We start from the raw sequence: 15,062 nt of genomic DNA, 5'->3' as shown, positions 1-15,062 counted from the left end.
GTCAGAATCAGCTGAGAAGGGTTACGCTGTGTTATTTACTTGCGTTTCTTACTCCCATGGAATACTGAGGTGACGCTGGTGGAAATGTGTCAACATGTCTGAGGTGTTGGCAAAAGCATAATCTATTCTAGATGAACGTGGAGACTCTCTGTCCATCACCGCTGTAATCTATTCTAGATGAACGTGGAGACTCTCTGTCCATCACCACTGTAATCTATTCTAGATGAACGTGGAGACTCTCTGTCCATCACCGCTGTAATCTATTCTAGATGAACGTGGAGACTCTCTGTCCATCACCGCTGTAATCTATTCTAGACGAGCGTGGAGACTCTCTGTCCATCACCACTGTAATCTATTCTAGATGAGGGTGGAGACATAATCTCTGTCCATCACCGCTGTAATCTATTCTAGATGAGGGTGGAGACATACTCTCTGTCCATCACCGCTGTAATCTATTCTAGATGAGGGTGGAGACATACTCTCTGTCCACCACCGCTGTAATCTATTCTAGATGAGCGTGGAGACATACTCTCTGTCCATCACCGCTGTAATCTATTCTAGATGAGGGTGGAGACTCTCTGTCCATCACCGCTGTAATCTATTCTAGATGAGCGTGGAGACTCTCTGTCCATCACCGCTGTAATCTATTCTAGATGAGGGTGGAGACATACTCTCTGTCCATCACCGCTGTAATCTATTCTAGATGAACGTGGAGACATAATCTCTGTCCATCACCGCTGTAATCTATTCTAGATGAGCGTGGAGACTCTCTGTCCATCACCGCTGTAATCTATTCTAGATGAGCGTGGAGACTCTCTGTCCATCACCGCTGTAATCTATTCTAGATGAGCGTGGAGACTCTCTGTCCATCACCGCTGTAATCTATTCTAGATGAGCGTGGAGACATACTCTCTGTCCATCACCGCTGTAATCTATTCTAGATGAGGGTGGAGACATACTCTCTGTCCATCACCGCTGTAATCTATTCTAGATGAACGTGGAGACTCTCTGTCCATCACCGCTGTAATCTACTGGGAACCTAAAATTATCTCAAACTGGAGATTTAAACGACGACAGGAAATCCTCCTGGTTTATCGACCTCACCACTCACCATTTTACAGAACAAGTTCCTGGCTACGCCTCACAAAAGGACAGTTTGAAATGCGGCCAATTAAAATGTAACCTTTTATTACAACATGTGTATAGGCTATAGTTGTTTTATCAGATCAGCCTGAAAAACAGGTAAACTCAGATTTACTCAGGAGGCATACAACACAGTGCGGGTTTAGCCTATAGGTCTAGTGGTTAGATTTGTTTGTGTATTCTTTCAGGCTCACAGTGCCGACCGAACCAAGGTTCAGTATGAATATGTATACTGTTAAACCCCTAACAGATACAGAAAAACATTTCTAAGCAGAACAAAGAAGACAGAAATAAAAACAGACAAGTCGTTTAATCTCAGAAGACAGTACAACACTGCTCTGCTTACAGCGTGCACGGAGAGAGAGATAGAGGGTCCATGTCAGGGAGAGAGAGATAGAGGGTCCATGTCAGGGAGCGAGAGATAGAGGGTCCATGTCAGGGAGAGAGAGATAGAGGGTCCATGTCAGGGAGCGAGAGATAGAGGGTCCCCATGTCGGGGAGCGAGAGATAGAGGGTCCCCATGTCGGGGAGAGAGAGATAGAGGGTCCCCATGTCGGGGAGAGAGAGATAGAGGGTCCCCATGTCGGGGAGAGAGAGATAGAGGGTCCCCATGTCGGGGAGAGAGAGATAGAGGGTCCCTGTCAGGGAGCGAGAGATAGAGGGTCCCTGTCAGGGAGCGAGAGATAGAGGGTCCCCATGTCGGGGAGAGAGAGAGATAGAGGGTCCATGTCGGGGAGAGAGAGAGAGAGGGTCCATAACAGAGGGTCCATGTCGGGGAGAGAGAGATAGAGGGTCCATAACGGAGGGTCCATGTCGGGGAGAGAGATAGAGGGTCCATGTCAGGGAGAGAGAGAGATAGAGGGTCCCCATGTCGGGGAGAGAGAGATAGAGGGTCCCCATGTCAGGGAGAGAGAGAGATAGAGGGTCCATGTCGGGGAGAGAGAGAGAGAGGGTCCATAACAGAGGGTCCATGTCGGGGAGAGAGAGATAGAGGGTCCATAACGGAGGGTCCATGTCGGGGAGAGAGATAGAGGGTCCATAACAGAGGGTCCATGTCGGGGAGAGAGATAGAGGGTCCATGTCAGGGAGAGAGAGATAGAGGGTCCATAACAGAGGGTCCATGTCGGGGAGAGAGAGATAGAGGGTCCATAACAGAGGGTCCATGTCGGGGAGAGAGAGATAGAGGGTCCATAACAGAGGGTCAATAACAGAGGGTCCATGTCGGGGAGAGAGATAGAGGGTCCATGTCAGGGAGAGAGAGATAGAGGGTCCATGTCGGGGAGAGAGAGAGAGAGGGTCCATAACAGAGGGTCCATGTCGGGGAGAGAGAGATAGAGGGTCCATAACAGAGGGTCCATGTCGGGGAGAGAGAGAGAGAGGGTCCATGTCAGGGAGAGAGAGAGATAGAAGGTCCATGTCAGGGAGAGAGAGATAGAGGGTCCCCATATCGGGGGAGAGAGAGATAGAGGGTCCATGTTGGGGGAGAGAGAGATAGAGGGTCCCCATGTCGGAGAGAGAGAGATAGAAGGTCCATGTCGGGGAGAGAGAGATAGAGGGTCCATGTTGGGGGAGAGAGAGATAGAGGGTCCCCATGTCGGAGAGAGAGAGATAGAAGGTCTATGTCGGAGAGAGAGAGATAGAGGGTCCATGTCGGGGGAGAGAGAGATAGAGGGTCCCCATGTCGGGGAGAGATTGATAGAGGGTCCATGTCGGGGAGCGAGAGATAGAAGGTCCATGTCGGGGGAGAGAGAGATAGAGGGTCCCCATGTCGGGGAGAGATTGATAGAGGGTCCATGTCGGAGAGAGAGAGATAGAGGGTCCATGTCGGGGGAGAGAGAGATAGAGGGTCCCCATGTCGGAGAGAGAGAGATAGAGGGTCCATGTCGGGGGAGAGAGAGATAGAGGGTCCCCATGTCGGGGAGAGATTGATAGAGGGTCCCCATGTCGGGGAGAGAGAGATAGAGGGTCCATGTTGGGGGAGAGAGAGATAGAGGGTCCATGTCGGAGAGAGAGAGATAGAAGGTCCATGTCGGAGAGAGAGAGATAGAAGGTCCATGTCGGAGAGAGAGAGATAGAGGGTCCATGTCGGGGGAGAGAGAGATAGAGGGTCCCCATGTCGGGGAGAGATTGATAGAGGGTCCATGTCGGAGAGCGAGAGATAGAAGGTCCATGTCGGAGAGAGAGAGATAGAAGGTCCATGTCGGAGAGAGAGAGATAGAGGGTCCATGTTGGGGGAGAGAGAGATAGAGGGTCCCCATGTCGGAGAGAGAGAGATAGAAGGTCCATGTCGGAGAGAGAGAGATAGAGGGTCCATGTCGGGGGAGAGAGAGATAGAGGGTCCCCATGTCGGTGAGAGATTGATAGAGGGTCCATGTCGGAGAGCGAGAGATAGAAGGTCCATGTCGGAGTCCCATTGAGGTGATGATCTGGGCTAGGACGCCCGCCATGCATCAGTCCTTTGCTCCTGTCTGTATGCGTCTCAGCGGACCAATAGATAGATGCCCCAGCCAGTGTAGGGGGCCCTGGTCCAAGTTGACCAATAGATGGATGCCCCAGCCAGTGTAGGGGGCCCTGGTCCCAATTGACCAATAGATAGATGCCCCAGCCAGTGTAGGGGGCCCTGGTCCCAGTTGACCAATAGATGGATGCCCCAGCCAGTGTAGGGGGCCCTGGTCCCAGTTGACCAATAGATAGATGCCCCAGCCAGTGTAGGGGGCCCTGGTCCCAGTTGACCAATAGATGGATGCCCCAGCCAGTGTAGGGGGCCCTGGTCCCAGTTGACCAATAGATGGATGCCCCTGCCAGTGTAGGGGGCCCTGGTCCCAGTTGACCAATAGATGGCTGCCATTGGCCCCTGCTGCTCTATGGCTGGTCTGGTCTGGGCTCCAGTGGTCAGAGAGGGAGTGACAGAGCTGGGGCCAGTGTCTACAGTAGGTGAGGGGTCAGGGATGTCACCTCTGTGCTGAGGTCTTACTGGACCCCCCCAGGCCCTGTTTCCCTCTGCTGTTCCCCCTGCTGTAGTCTCCTCCTGCCTGGCCCCCCGAGTCACCCCTACCCTGCCTCCACTTCTGACCTTTAGCCTCTGGCTCCGAGTCACTGAGTTCCAGGTCAGGGCAGTATCCGTCCGTCTCCTGGTAGGGTGGTGGTCTGGTACCACCGAGTCCCTGGGGGACTCCAGGAAGTGGTTTGGCCCAGGTTCGGTCCTTGGCTGATCTGGTGCCTTTACCCCCCTGGGACACCTTGTCCCCCCGCAGGTCCTCCGTGGTCCGCACCAAGCTGACCGTCGCCTCCTTGAACGACCGGTTGAAGTGCTCCATGGTTGACCTCCTGAAGCTGGTTGACTGGCTTCCCTTGCCCCCTGACCCCTCACCAGCTTCCTGTTCACTGGGGGTCTGACAAGCGGTGTCCTTCTGGGTCACGACCACCATCTTCTCCGTCACACCGTTGGATTTGGGGACGTGCCCAACTCTGTCTGGGTCCAGTTTAACATTTCCATTGGAGGAGGAGTGGACTGGGAGCGCCAGAGGTTTACCCGGTAAGGTTTTGCCAGTCAGGGGCTTGCCAGTAGATTTGATAGGCAGGGCTGAGGCTCTGGACATGCTGTTGGTCAGTGCTGGTCCAATGGTGGTACTACCTTCTCTACATGACTGACCTGAGGTAGAGGTTGACAGTAGAATGCCATTGGAGAGCTCCTCTCTCTTGCCTCGCCCATGGAGCTGAGGCTTACCTCCTCCTTTACCCTTCCCCAGCCCCCCTCCTTCATTCCCCAGCCCCCCTCCTTCCTTCCCCAGCCCCTTCCCTCCACCACTACGTTCGTGAACATTCCCGCTGTTATCTGGACACAGGGGGCCGTTTCCTGACTTGAAGCCGGTCTTCCCGTTACCCAGCGACACTTTGGGCATCTTCAGCTTCAGGGTGATTCTGGGAGGAGGCCGGAACAACATGCTGTCCACCGGCAGACCTGGAGAGAGAGACAAACACCATGAGTCCCAACTCCACCCTAGGATAGAACGTTAACCTGGAGTCCCAACTCCGCCCTGGGATAGAACGTTAACCTGGAGTCCCAACTCCACCCTAGGATAGAACGTTAACCCGGAGTCCCAACTCCACCTTAGGATAGAACGTTAACCTGGAGTCCCAACTCCACCTTAGGATAGAACGTTAACCCAACTCCACCCTAGGATAGAACATTAACCTGGAGTCCCAACTCCACCCTAGGATAGAACGTTAACCTGGGTCCCCCCCCCGGAGCGTCCGGGCCCAACTCCACCCTAGGATAGAACGTTAACCTAGAGTCCCAACTCCGCCCTAGGATAGAACGTTAACCCGGAGTCCCAACTCCACCCTAGGATAGAATGTTAACCCGGAGTCCCAACTCCACCCTAGGATAGAACGTTAACCCGGAGTCCCAACTCCACCCTAGGATAGAACGTTAACCCGGAGTGCCAACTCCACCCTAGGATAGAACGTTAAACCCAGAGTCCCAACTCCACCCTAGGATAGAACGTTAACCCAGAGTCCCAACTCCACCCTAGGATAGAACGTTAACCTAGAGTCCCAACTCCGCCCTAGGATAGAACGTTAACCCGGAGTCCCAACTCCCCCCTAGGATAGAACGTTAACCCGGAGTCCCAACTCCACCCTAGGATAGAACGTTAACCCGGAGTCCCAACTCCACCCTAGGATAGAACGTTAACCTGGAGTCCCAACTCCACCCTAGGATAGAACGTTAACCCAGAGTCCCAACTCCACCCTAGGATAGAACGTTAACCTGGAGTCCCAACTCCACCCTAGGATAGAACGTTAACCTGGAGTCCCAACTCCACCCTAGGATAGAACGTTAACCTGGAGTCCCAACTCCACCCTAGGATAGAATGTTAGTCTGTTCCTCTTCTGGATAGAGGACACACAGACACACAACCAGTATCTTACCAGCGGAGATTTCCTGATTGAGCAGTTTGACGTGGAGGTTGAAGATCTGTTCCTGGGCTTTGCTCTGAGACAGTTTTAGCTTCTCCCTCCGACTCACCATGTAACACAGGTTCCTCACCTGTAGGGGACACAACACGGCCCGTCAAGAGAGCAGACATTGACCCAACATGGTAGAGAAGGCTATGTTCTATATCAGAGGTGGGTAAACTTTTTGGCTCAGGGGTCTGATCGGGATTTTGAAATTCAACGGAGAGCCGTAGTTTGTCCGCCCCATTTTGAGATAGACATTGAAATACCTGGAAGGTTCCTCAGTAACCAGGATATAATAGTATGATACTATAACTGGCACAGAAAATGTGTACCTGGAGCTAACCTAGAACAAATATGGATGAGCTTGATTACATTACATCAAGTCTCTCTGACCCTGTTCCTGGAGGGATACCCCTCCTGTAGGTTTTAACTCCAACCCAGTTCCTGGAGAGATACCCCTCCTGTAGGTTTTAACTCCAACCCTGTTCCTGGAGAGATACCCCTCCTGGAGGTTTTAACTCCAACCCTGTTCCTGGAGAGATACCCTCCTGGAGGTTTTAACTCAAACCCTGTTCCTGGAGAGAGACCCTCTTGTAGGTTTTAACTCCAACCCTGTACCCTCCTGTAGGTTTTAACTCCAACCCTGTTCCTGGAGAGATACCCTCTTGTAGGTTTTAACGCCAACCCTGTTCCTGGAGAGATACCCTCCTGGAGGTTTTAACTCCAACCCTGTTCCTGGAGAGATACCCTCCAGGGTCAGAGTTAAAACCTCTAGGAGGGTATCTCTCCAGGAACAGGGTTGGAGTTAAAACCTCCAGGAGGGGTATCTCTCCAGGAACAGGGTTGGAGTTAAAACCTCCAGGAGGGGTATCTCTCCAGGAACAGGGTTGACGAGCCCTGATATAATATAAATCAACCAGTCACTAAGTCCTGTCGGAGGTGCATGAACATCCTCATTCGTACGTAGCCGCTGTCTTCTAATATATCTATTTTAAATGATCTAACTACTATAATCTAACTAATAATTAATACTAACCCTCTCTAAGTCCTGTCGGAGATGCATGAACATCCTCATTCGTGTGTGGATGCTGTCTTCATGAGGCAACAGCAGCAAGTTATCCTCCTCCTCACCAGGGGGCAGCAGAGGACGGTTGAAGTTGCTCTTCCTCTTCAGTTTCCAGTACTGGTAGATGAAGTCCAGCAAGGTGGGAGGGAGACCCAGGTTCAGGGCCAGCTCCTCCGGGTGAATCAGAGTAGAAAACTCCTCCTCCAGCTCTAGTAACCTCTGGGCCCTTAGGCCACCCCTCTCTGGGTCTACGGGAGGTTTGGGCCGGGCCGGACTGAGACCGGAGCCTGGCTCCCCTGCCTTGGGCGGCTTGTTGTGGGCTGGCTCAGAGGGGCTGAGACCGGAGCCTGGCTCCCCTGCCTTGGGCTGCTTGTTGTGGGCTGGTTGACAGGGGCTGAGGCCGGGGGCTGGTGGGTCGGAGGAGGCCTGGTTCTTGGGCTTGCTGTGCTTCAGGCAGTAGGACCTGAACTTCACCTCGTCTCCTTCATCCAGGATGGTCTTCATCTCCAGGCTGTACTCGAAGGCACACGTCACATGGAACGGGACGGTGCAGTTCTTCACTGAGCACTGAGAGGGACGAGACCCAACACAACAGAATATACACATCATTAACTAAATCAGAATAATACAAATTACAACTCCAAGACACACGTCACATGGAACGGGACGGCGCAGTTCTTCACTCAGCCCTCTGGGGGATGGAGGAGGATAAGGAGAGTTGAACTCTGGGGGATAGAGGAGGATAAGGAGAGTTCAAATCTGGGGGATGGAAGAGGATAAGGAGAGTTGAACTCTGGGGGATGGAAGAGGATAAGGAGAGTTGAACTCTGGGGGATGGAGGAGGATAAGGAGAGTTGAACTCTGGGGGATGGAGGAGGATAAGGAGAGTTGAACTCTGGGGGATGGAGGAGGATAAGGAGAGTTGAACTCTGGGGGATGGAGGAGGATAAGGAGAGTTGAACTCTGGGGGATAAGGAGAGTTGAACTCTGGGGGATGGAGGAGGATAAGGAGAGTTGAACTCTGGGGGATGGAGGAGGATAAGGAGAGTTGAACTCTGGGGGATGGAGGAGGATAAGGAGAGTTGAACTCTGGGGGATGGAGGAGGATAAGGAGAGTTGAACTCTGGGGGATGGAGGAGGATAAGGAGAGTTGAACTCTGGGGGATGGAGGAGGATAAGGAGAGTTGAACTCTGGGGGATGGAGGAGGATAAGGAGAGTTGAACTCTGGGGGATGGAGGAGGATAAGGAGAGTTGAACTCTGGGGGATGGAGGAGGATAAGGAGAGTTGAACTCTGGGGGATGGAGGAGGATAAGGAGAGTTGAACTCTGGGCGATGGAAGAGGATAAGGAGAGTTGAACTCTGGGAGATGGAGGAGGATAAGGAGAGTTCATTGACTGATCCTGATACACAACTAATACAAACATTTTACTAGCTACCTCCAGGTAGACAGCAGGCCCTACCTCCAGGCAGACAGCAGGACCTACCTCCAGGTAGACAGTAGCAGGCCCTACCTCCAGGTAGACAGTAGCAGGCCCTACCTCCAGGTAGACAGTAGCAGGCCCTACCTCCAGGTAGATAGTATTACTCACCTGTATACAGGCACCAGTCTTCAGTTTACAGAGGCTGCAGATGAGAGACCAGCGTGAGTGGGGGATGTGAGACACCTTGGTGATGGGCTCCATCCTCTCTGGGCACGCTATGCTCACCTAGAAATACATGAAGAACACACTGTTAGCACGCTATTGGTCAGATTTACATTACATTTACATTTTAGTCATTTAGCAGACACTCTTATCCAGAGCGACTTACAGTAGTGAATGCATACATTTCATACAATTTCATACATTTTGACTTTTGATTTTGACCCCCCCCCCTTGTTCAGGGACACATTATTCCATTTCTGTTAGTCACATGTTTGTGAAACTTGTTCAGTTTATGTCTCAGTTGTTGAATCTTGTTATGTTCATACAAATATTTACACATGTTAAGTTTGCTGAAAATAAAAAGCAGTTGAAAGTGAGAGGACGTTTCTTGTTTCGCTGAGTTTATAAAGGGAATAGGCTGTCATTCAGAAGTCATCCATTACCTCAGGGATCCACAGGGCACAGCTAACGTGTGCCCACTTGGTGCCCGCCCTCGTAGCCTTCATCGCCCCTCCCTTGATGGGACATAACTGACACTGGGGGTCGATGCCCAGGACACACGTCCTGCACAGCCAGTTACCATCTGGTACCTTCACTATACCGTAACACGCCTGGGCAGGAGAAAGAGAGAGAAAGAGAGAGAAAGAGAGAGAGAGAGAGCGAGAGAGAGAGAGAGAGAGAGAGAGAGAGAGAGTTAAGACTAAATGAACCTGCTAAATGAACTAGTGTAGCGCACAGCCACATCAGGACCTGCTAAATGAACTAGTGTAGCCCCACAGCCACATCAGGACCTGCTAAATGAACTAGTGTAGCCCACAGCCACATCAGGACCTGCTAAATGAACTAGTGTAGCCCACAGCCACATCAGGACCTGCTAAATGACCTAGTGTAGCCCAACGCCACATCAGGACCTGCTAAATGAACTAGTGTAGCCCCACAGCCACATCAGGACCTGCTAAATGAACTAGTGTAGCCCCACAGCCACATCAGGACCTGCTACATGAACTAGTGTAGCCCACAGCCACATCAGGACCAGCTAAATGAACTAGTGTAGCCCCACAGCCACATCAGGACCTGCTAAATGAACTAGTGTAGCCCACAGCCACATCAGGACCTGCTAAATGAACTAGTGTCGCTCACAGCCACATCAGGACCTGCTAAATGAACTAGTGTCGCCCCACAGCCACATCAGGACCTGCTAAATGAACTAGTGTAGCCCACAGCCACATCAGGACCTGCTAAATGAACTAGTGTAGCCCACAGCCACATCAGGACCTGCTAAATGAACTAGTGTAGCCCACAGCCACATCAGGACCTGCTAAATGAACTAGTGTAGCCCACAGCCACATCAGGACCTGCTAAATGAACTAGTGTAGCCCACAGCCACATCAGGACCTGCTAAATGAACTAGTGTAGCCCACAGCCACATCAGGACCTGCTAAATGAACTAGTGTCGCCCACAGCCACATCAGGACCTGCTAAATGAACTAGTGTAGCCCACAGCCACATCAGGACCTGCTAAATGAACTAGTGTCGCTCACAGCCACATCAGGACCTGCTAAATGAACTAGTGTCGCCCCAGAGCCACATCAGGACCTGCTAAATTAACTAGTGTAGTCCACAGCCACATCAGGACCTGCTAAATGAACTAGTGTAGCCCACAGCCACATCAGGACCTGCTAAATGAACTAGTGTAGCCCACAGCCACATCAGGACCTGCTAAATGAACTAGTGTAGCCCCAAAGACACATCAGGACCTGCTAAATGAACTAGTGTAGCCCACAGCCACATCAGGACCTGCTAAATGAACTAGTGTCGCTCACAGCCACATCAGGACCTGCTAAATGAACTAGTGTAGCCCCACAGCCACATCAGGACCTACTAAATGAACTAGTGTAGCCCACAGCCACATCAGGACCTGCTAAATGAACTAGTGTCGCCCCAGAGCCACATCAGGACCTGCTAAATGAACTAGTGTAGTCCACAGCCACATCAGGACCTGCTAAATGAACTAGTGTAGCCCACAGCCACATCAGGACCTGCTAAATGAACTAGTGTAGCCCACAGCCACATCAGGACCTGCTAAATGAACTAGTGTAGCCCCACAGCCACATCAGGACCTGCTAAATGAACTAGTGTCGCCCCACAGCCACATCAGGACCTGCTAAATGAACTAGTGTCGCCCCACAGCCACATCAGGACCTGCTAAATGAACTAGTGTAGCCCACAGCCACATCAGGACCTGCTAAATGAACTAGTGTAGCCCCACAGCCACATCAGGACCTGCTAAATGAACAAGTGTAGCCCACAGCCACATCAGGACCTGCTAAATGAACTAGTGTCGCCCACAGCCACATCAGGACCTGCTAAATGAACTAGTGTAGCCCACAGCCACATCAGGACCTGCTAAATGAACTAGTGTCGCTCACAGCCACATCAGGACCTGCTAAATGAACTAGTGTCGCCCCAGAGCCAGATCAGGACCTGCTAAATTAACTAGTGTAGTCCACAGCCACATCAGGACCTGCTAAATGAACTAGTGTAGCCCACAGCCACATCAGGACCTGCTAAATGAACTAGTGTAGCCCACAGCCACATCAGGACCTGCTAAATGAACTAGTGTAGCCCCACAGCCACATCAGGACCTGCTAAATGAACTAGTGTAGCCCACAGCCACATCAGGACCTGCTAAATGAACTAGTGTCGCTCACAGCCACATCAGGACCTGCTAAATGAACTAGTGTAGCCCCACAGCCACATCAGGACCTACTAAATGAACTAGTGTAGCCCACAGCCACATCAGGACCTGCTAAATGAACTAGTGTCGCCCCAGAGCCACATCAGGACCTGCTAAATTAACTAGTGTAGTCCACAGCCACATCAGGACCTGCTAAATGAACTAGTGTAGCCCACAGCCACATCAGGACCTGCTAAATTAACTAGTGTAGCCCACAGCCACATCAGGACCTGCTAAATGAACTAGTGTAGCCCCACAGCCACATCAGGACCTGCTAAATGAACTAGTGTAGCCCACAGCCACATCAGGACCTGCAATATGAACTAGTGTAGCCCACAGCCACATCAGGACCTGCTAAATGAACTAGTGTAGCCCACAGCCACATCAGGACCTGCTAAATGAACTAGTGTCGCCCCACAGCCACATCAGGACCTGCTAAATGAACTAGTGTCGCCCCACAGCCACATCAGGACCTGCTAAATGAACTAGTGTCGCCCCACAGCCACATCAGGACCTGCTAAATGAACTAGTGTAGTCCACAGCCACATCAGGACCTGCTAAATGAACTAGTGTCGCCTCACAGCCACATCAGGACCTGCTAAATGAACTAGTGTCGCCCCACAGCCACATCAGGACCTGCTAAATGAACTAGTGTAGCCCACAGCCACATCAGGACCTGCTAAATGAACTAGTGTAGCCCACAGCCACATCAGGACCTGCTAAATTAACTAGTGTAGCCCACAGCCATATGGCACAGCCACATCAGGACCTGCTAAATGAACTAGTGTAGCCCACAGCCACATCAGGACCTGCTAAATGAACTAGTGTAGCCCCACAGCCACATCAGGACCTGCTAAATGAACTAGTGTAGCCCACAGCCACATCAGGACCTGCTAAATGAACTAGTGTCGCCCACAGCCACATCAGGACCTGCTAAATGAACTAGTGTAGCCCACAGCCACATCAGGACCTGCTAAATGAACTAGTGTAGCCCACAGCCACATCAGGACCTGCTAAATGAACTAGTGTAGCCCACAGCCACATCAGGACCTGCTAAATGAACTAGTGTAGCCCACAGCCACATCAGGACCTGCTAAATGAACTAGTGTAGCCCCACAGCCACATCAGGACCTGCTAAATGAACTAGTGTAGCCCACAGCCACATCAGGACCTGCTAAATGAACTAGTGTCGCCCCACAGCCACATCAGGACCTGCTAAATGAACTAGTGTAGCCCACAGCCACATCAGGACCTGCTAAATGAACTAGTGTCGCCCACAGCCACATCAGGACCTGCTAAATGAACTAGTGTAGCCCCACAGCCACATCAGGACCTGCTAAATGAACTAGTGTCGCCCACAGCCACATCAGGACCTGCTAAATGAACTAGTGTAGCCCACAGCCACATCAGGACCTGCTAAATGAACAAGTGTAGTCCACAGCCACATCAGGACCTGCTAAATGAACTAGTGTAGCCCACAGCCACATCAGGACCTGCTAAATGAACAAGTGTAGCCCACAGCCACATCAGGACCTGCTAAATGAACTAGTGTAGCCCCACAGCCACATCAGGACCTGCTAAATGAACTAGTGTAGCCCACAGCCACATCAGGACCTGCTAAATGAACTAGTGTAGCCCACAGCCACATCAGGACCTGCTAAATGAACTAGTGTCGCCCCACAGCCACATCAGGACCTGCTAAATGAACTAGTGTCGCCCCACAGCCACATCAGGACCTGCTAAATGAACTAGTGTCGCCCCACAGCCACATCAGGACCTGCTAAATGAACTAGTGTAGTCCACAGCCACATCAGGACCTGCTAAATGAACTAGTGTAGCCCCACAGCCACATCAGGACCTGCTAAATGAACAAGTGTAGCCCACAGCCACATCAGGACCTGCTAAATGAACTAGTGTCGCCCACAGCCACATCAGGACCTGCTAAATGAACTAGTGTAGCCCACAGCCACATCAGGACCTGCTAAATGAACTAGTGTCGCTCACAGCCACATCAGGACCTGCTAAATGAACTAGTGTCGCCCCAGAGCCACATCAGGACCTGCTAAATTAACTAGTGTAGTCCACAGCCACATCAGGACCTGCTAAATGAACTAGTGTAGCCCACAGCCACATCAGGACCTGCTAAATGAACTAGTGTAGCCCACAGCCACATCAGGACCTGCTAAATGAACTAGTGTAGCCCCACAGCCACATCAGGACCTGCTAAATGAACTAGTGTAGCCCACAGCCACATCAGGACCTGCTAAATGAACTAGTGTCGCTCACAGCCACATCAGGACCTGCTAAATGAACTAGTGTAGCCCCACAGCCACATCAGGACCTACTAAATGAACTAGTGTAGTCCACAGCCACATCAGGACCTGCTAAATGAACTAGTGTCGCCCCAGAGCCACATCAGGACCTGCTAAATTAACTAGTGTAGTCCACAGCCACATCAGGACCTGCTAAATGAACTAGTGTAGCCCACAGCCACATCAGGACCTGCTAAATGAACTAGTGTAGCCCACAGCCACATCAGGACCTGCTAAATGAACTAGTGTAGCCCACAGCCACATCAGGACCTGCTAAATGAACTAGTGTAGCTCCACAGCCACATCAGGACCTGCTAAATGAACTAGTGTAGCCCACAGCCACATCAGGACCTGCTAAATGAACTAGTGTAGCCCACAGCCACATCAGGACCTGCTAAATGAACTAGTGTCGCCCCACAGCCACATCAGGACCTGCTAAATGAACTAGTGTCGCCCCACAGCCACATCAGGACCTGCTAAATGAACTAGTGTCGCCCCACAGCCACATCAGGACCTGCTAAATGAACTAGTGTAGTCCACAGCCACATCAGGACCTGCTAAATGAACTAGTGTCGCCTCACAGCCACATCAGGACCTGCTAAATGAACTAGTGTCGCCCCACAGCCACATCAGGACCTGCTAAATGAACTAGTGTAGCCCACAGCCACATCAGGACCTGCTAAATGAACTAGTGTAGCCCACAGCCACATCAGGACCTGCTAAATTAACTAGTGTAGCCCACAGCCATATGGCACAGCCACATCAGGACCTGCTAAATGAACTAGTGTAGCCCACAGCCACATCAGGACCTGCTAAATGAACTAGTGTAGCCCCACAGCCACATCAGGACCTGCTAAATGAACTAGTGTAGCCCCACAGCCACATCAGGACCTGCTAAATGAACTAGTGTAGCCCACAGCCACATCAGGACCTGCTAAATGAACTAGTGTAGCCCACAGCCACATCAGGACCTGCTAAATGAACTAGTGTAGCTCCACAGCCACATCAGGACCTGCTAAATGAACTAGTGTCGCCCCACAGCCACATCAGGACCTGCTAAATGAACTAGTGTAGCCCACAGCCACATCAGGACCTGCTAAATGAACTAGTGTCGCCCCACAGCCACATCAGGACCTGCTAAATGAACTAGTGTAGCCCACAGCCACATCAGGACCTGCTAAATGAACTAGTGTCGCC

General features: G+C 51.5%; 1 protein-coding gene across 4 annotated transcripts in view; it reads right to left on the bottom strand.

Moving 5' to 3' along the window:
* Positions 1 to 1,171: 1,171 nt before the first annotated feature.
* The window catches only part of LOC106592529 (protein Jade-3), a 56,986-nt gene continuing 43,095 nt past the window's right edge, over positions 1,172 to 15,062 (bottom strand). For 3 of the 4 annotated variants that reach the window (XM_045687223.2, XM_045687222.2, XM_082956674.1), the window contains 5 exons: positions 9,260 to 9,427; positions 8,763 to 8,879; positions 7,142 to 7,738; positions 6,076 to 6,193; positions 1,172 to 5,104 (listed from right to left, as the gene is read on the bottom strand). In XM_045687223.2, coding sequence (XP_045543179.1) covers positions 4,095 to 5,104; positions 6,076 to 6,193; positions 7,142 to 7,738; positions 8,763 to 8,879; positions 9,260 to 9,427 — 2,010 coding nt within the window. In that variant the 3' untranslated portion in view covers positions 1,172 to 4,094. The remainder of the gene's footprint in view (positions 5,105 to 6,075; positions 6,194 to 7,141; positions 7,739 to 8,762; positions 8,880 to 9,259; positions 9,428 to 15,062) is intronic. The other variant, XM_082956673.1, reaches the window with a different exon arrangement.

This window comes from Salmo salar, chromosome 10 (genome assembly GCF_965601325.2).
Source record: "Salmo salar chromosome 10, fSalSal1, whole genome shotgun sequence".
NCBI lineage: Eukaryota > Metazoa > Chordata > Actinopteri > Salmoniformes > Salmonidae > Salmo > Salmo salar.
This window is presented reverse-complemented; position numbering and strand designations above follow the sequence as displayed.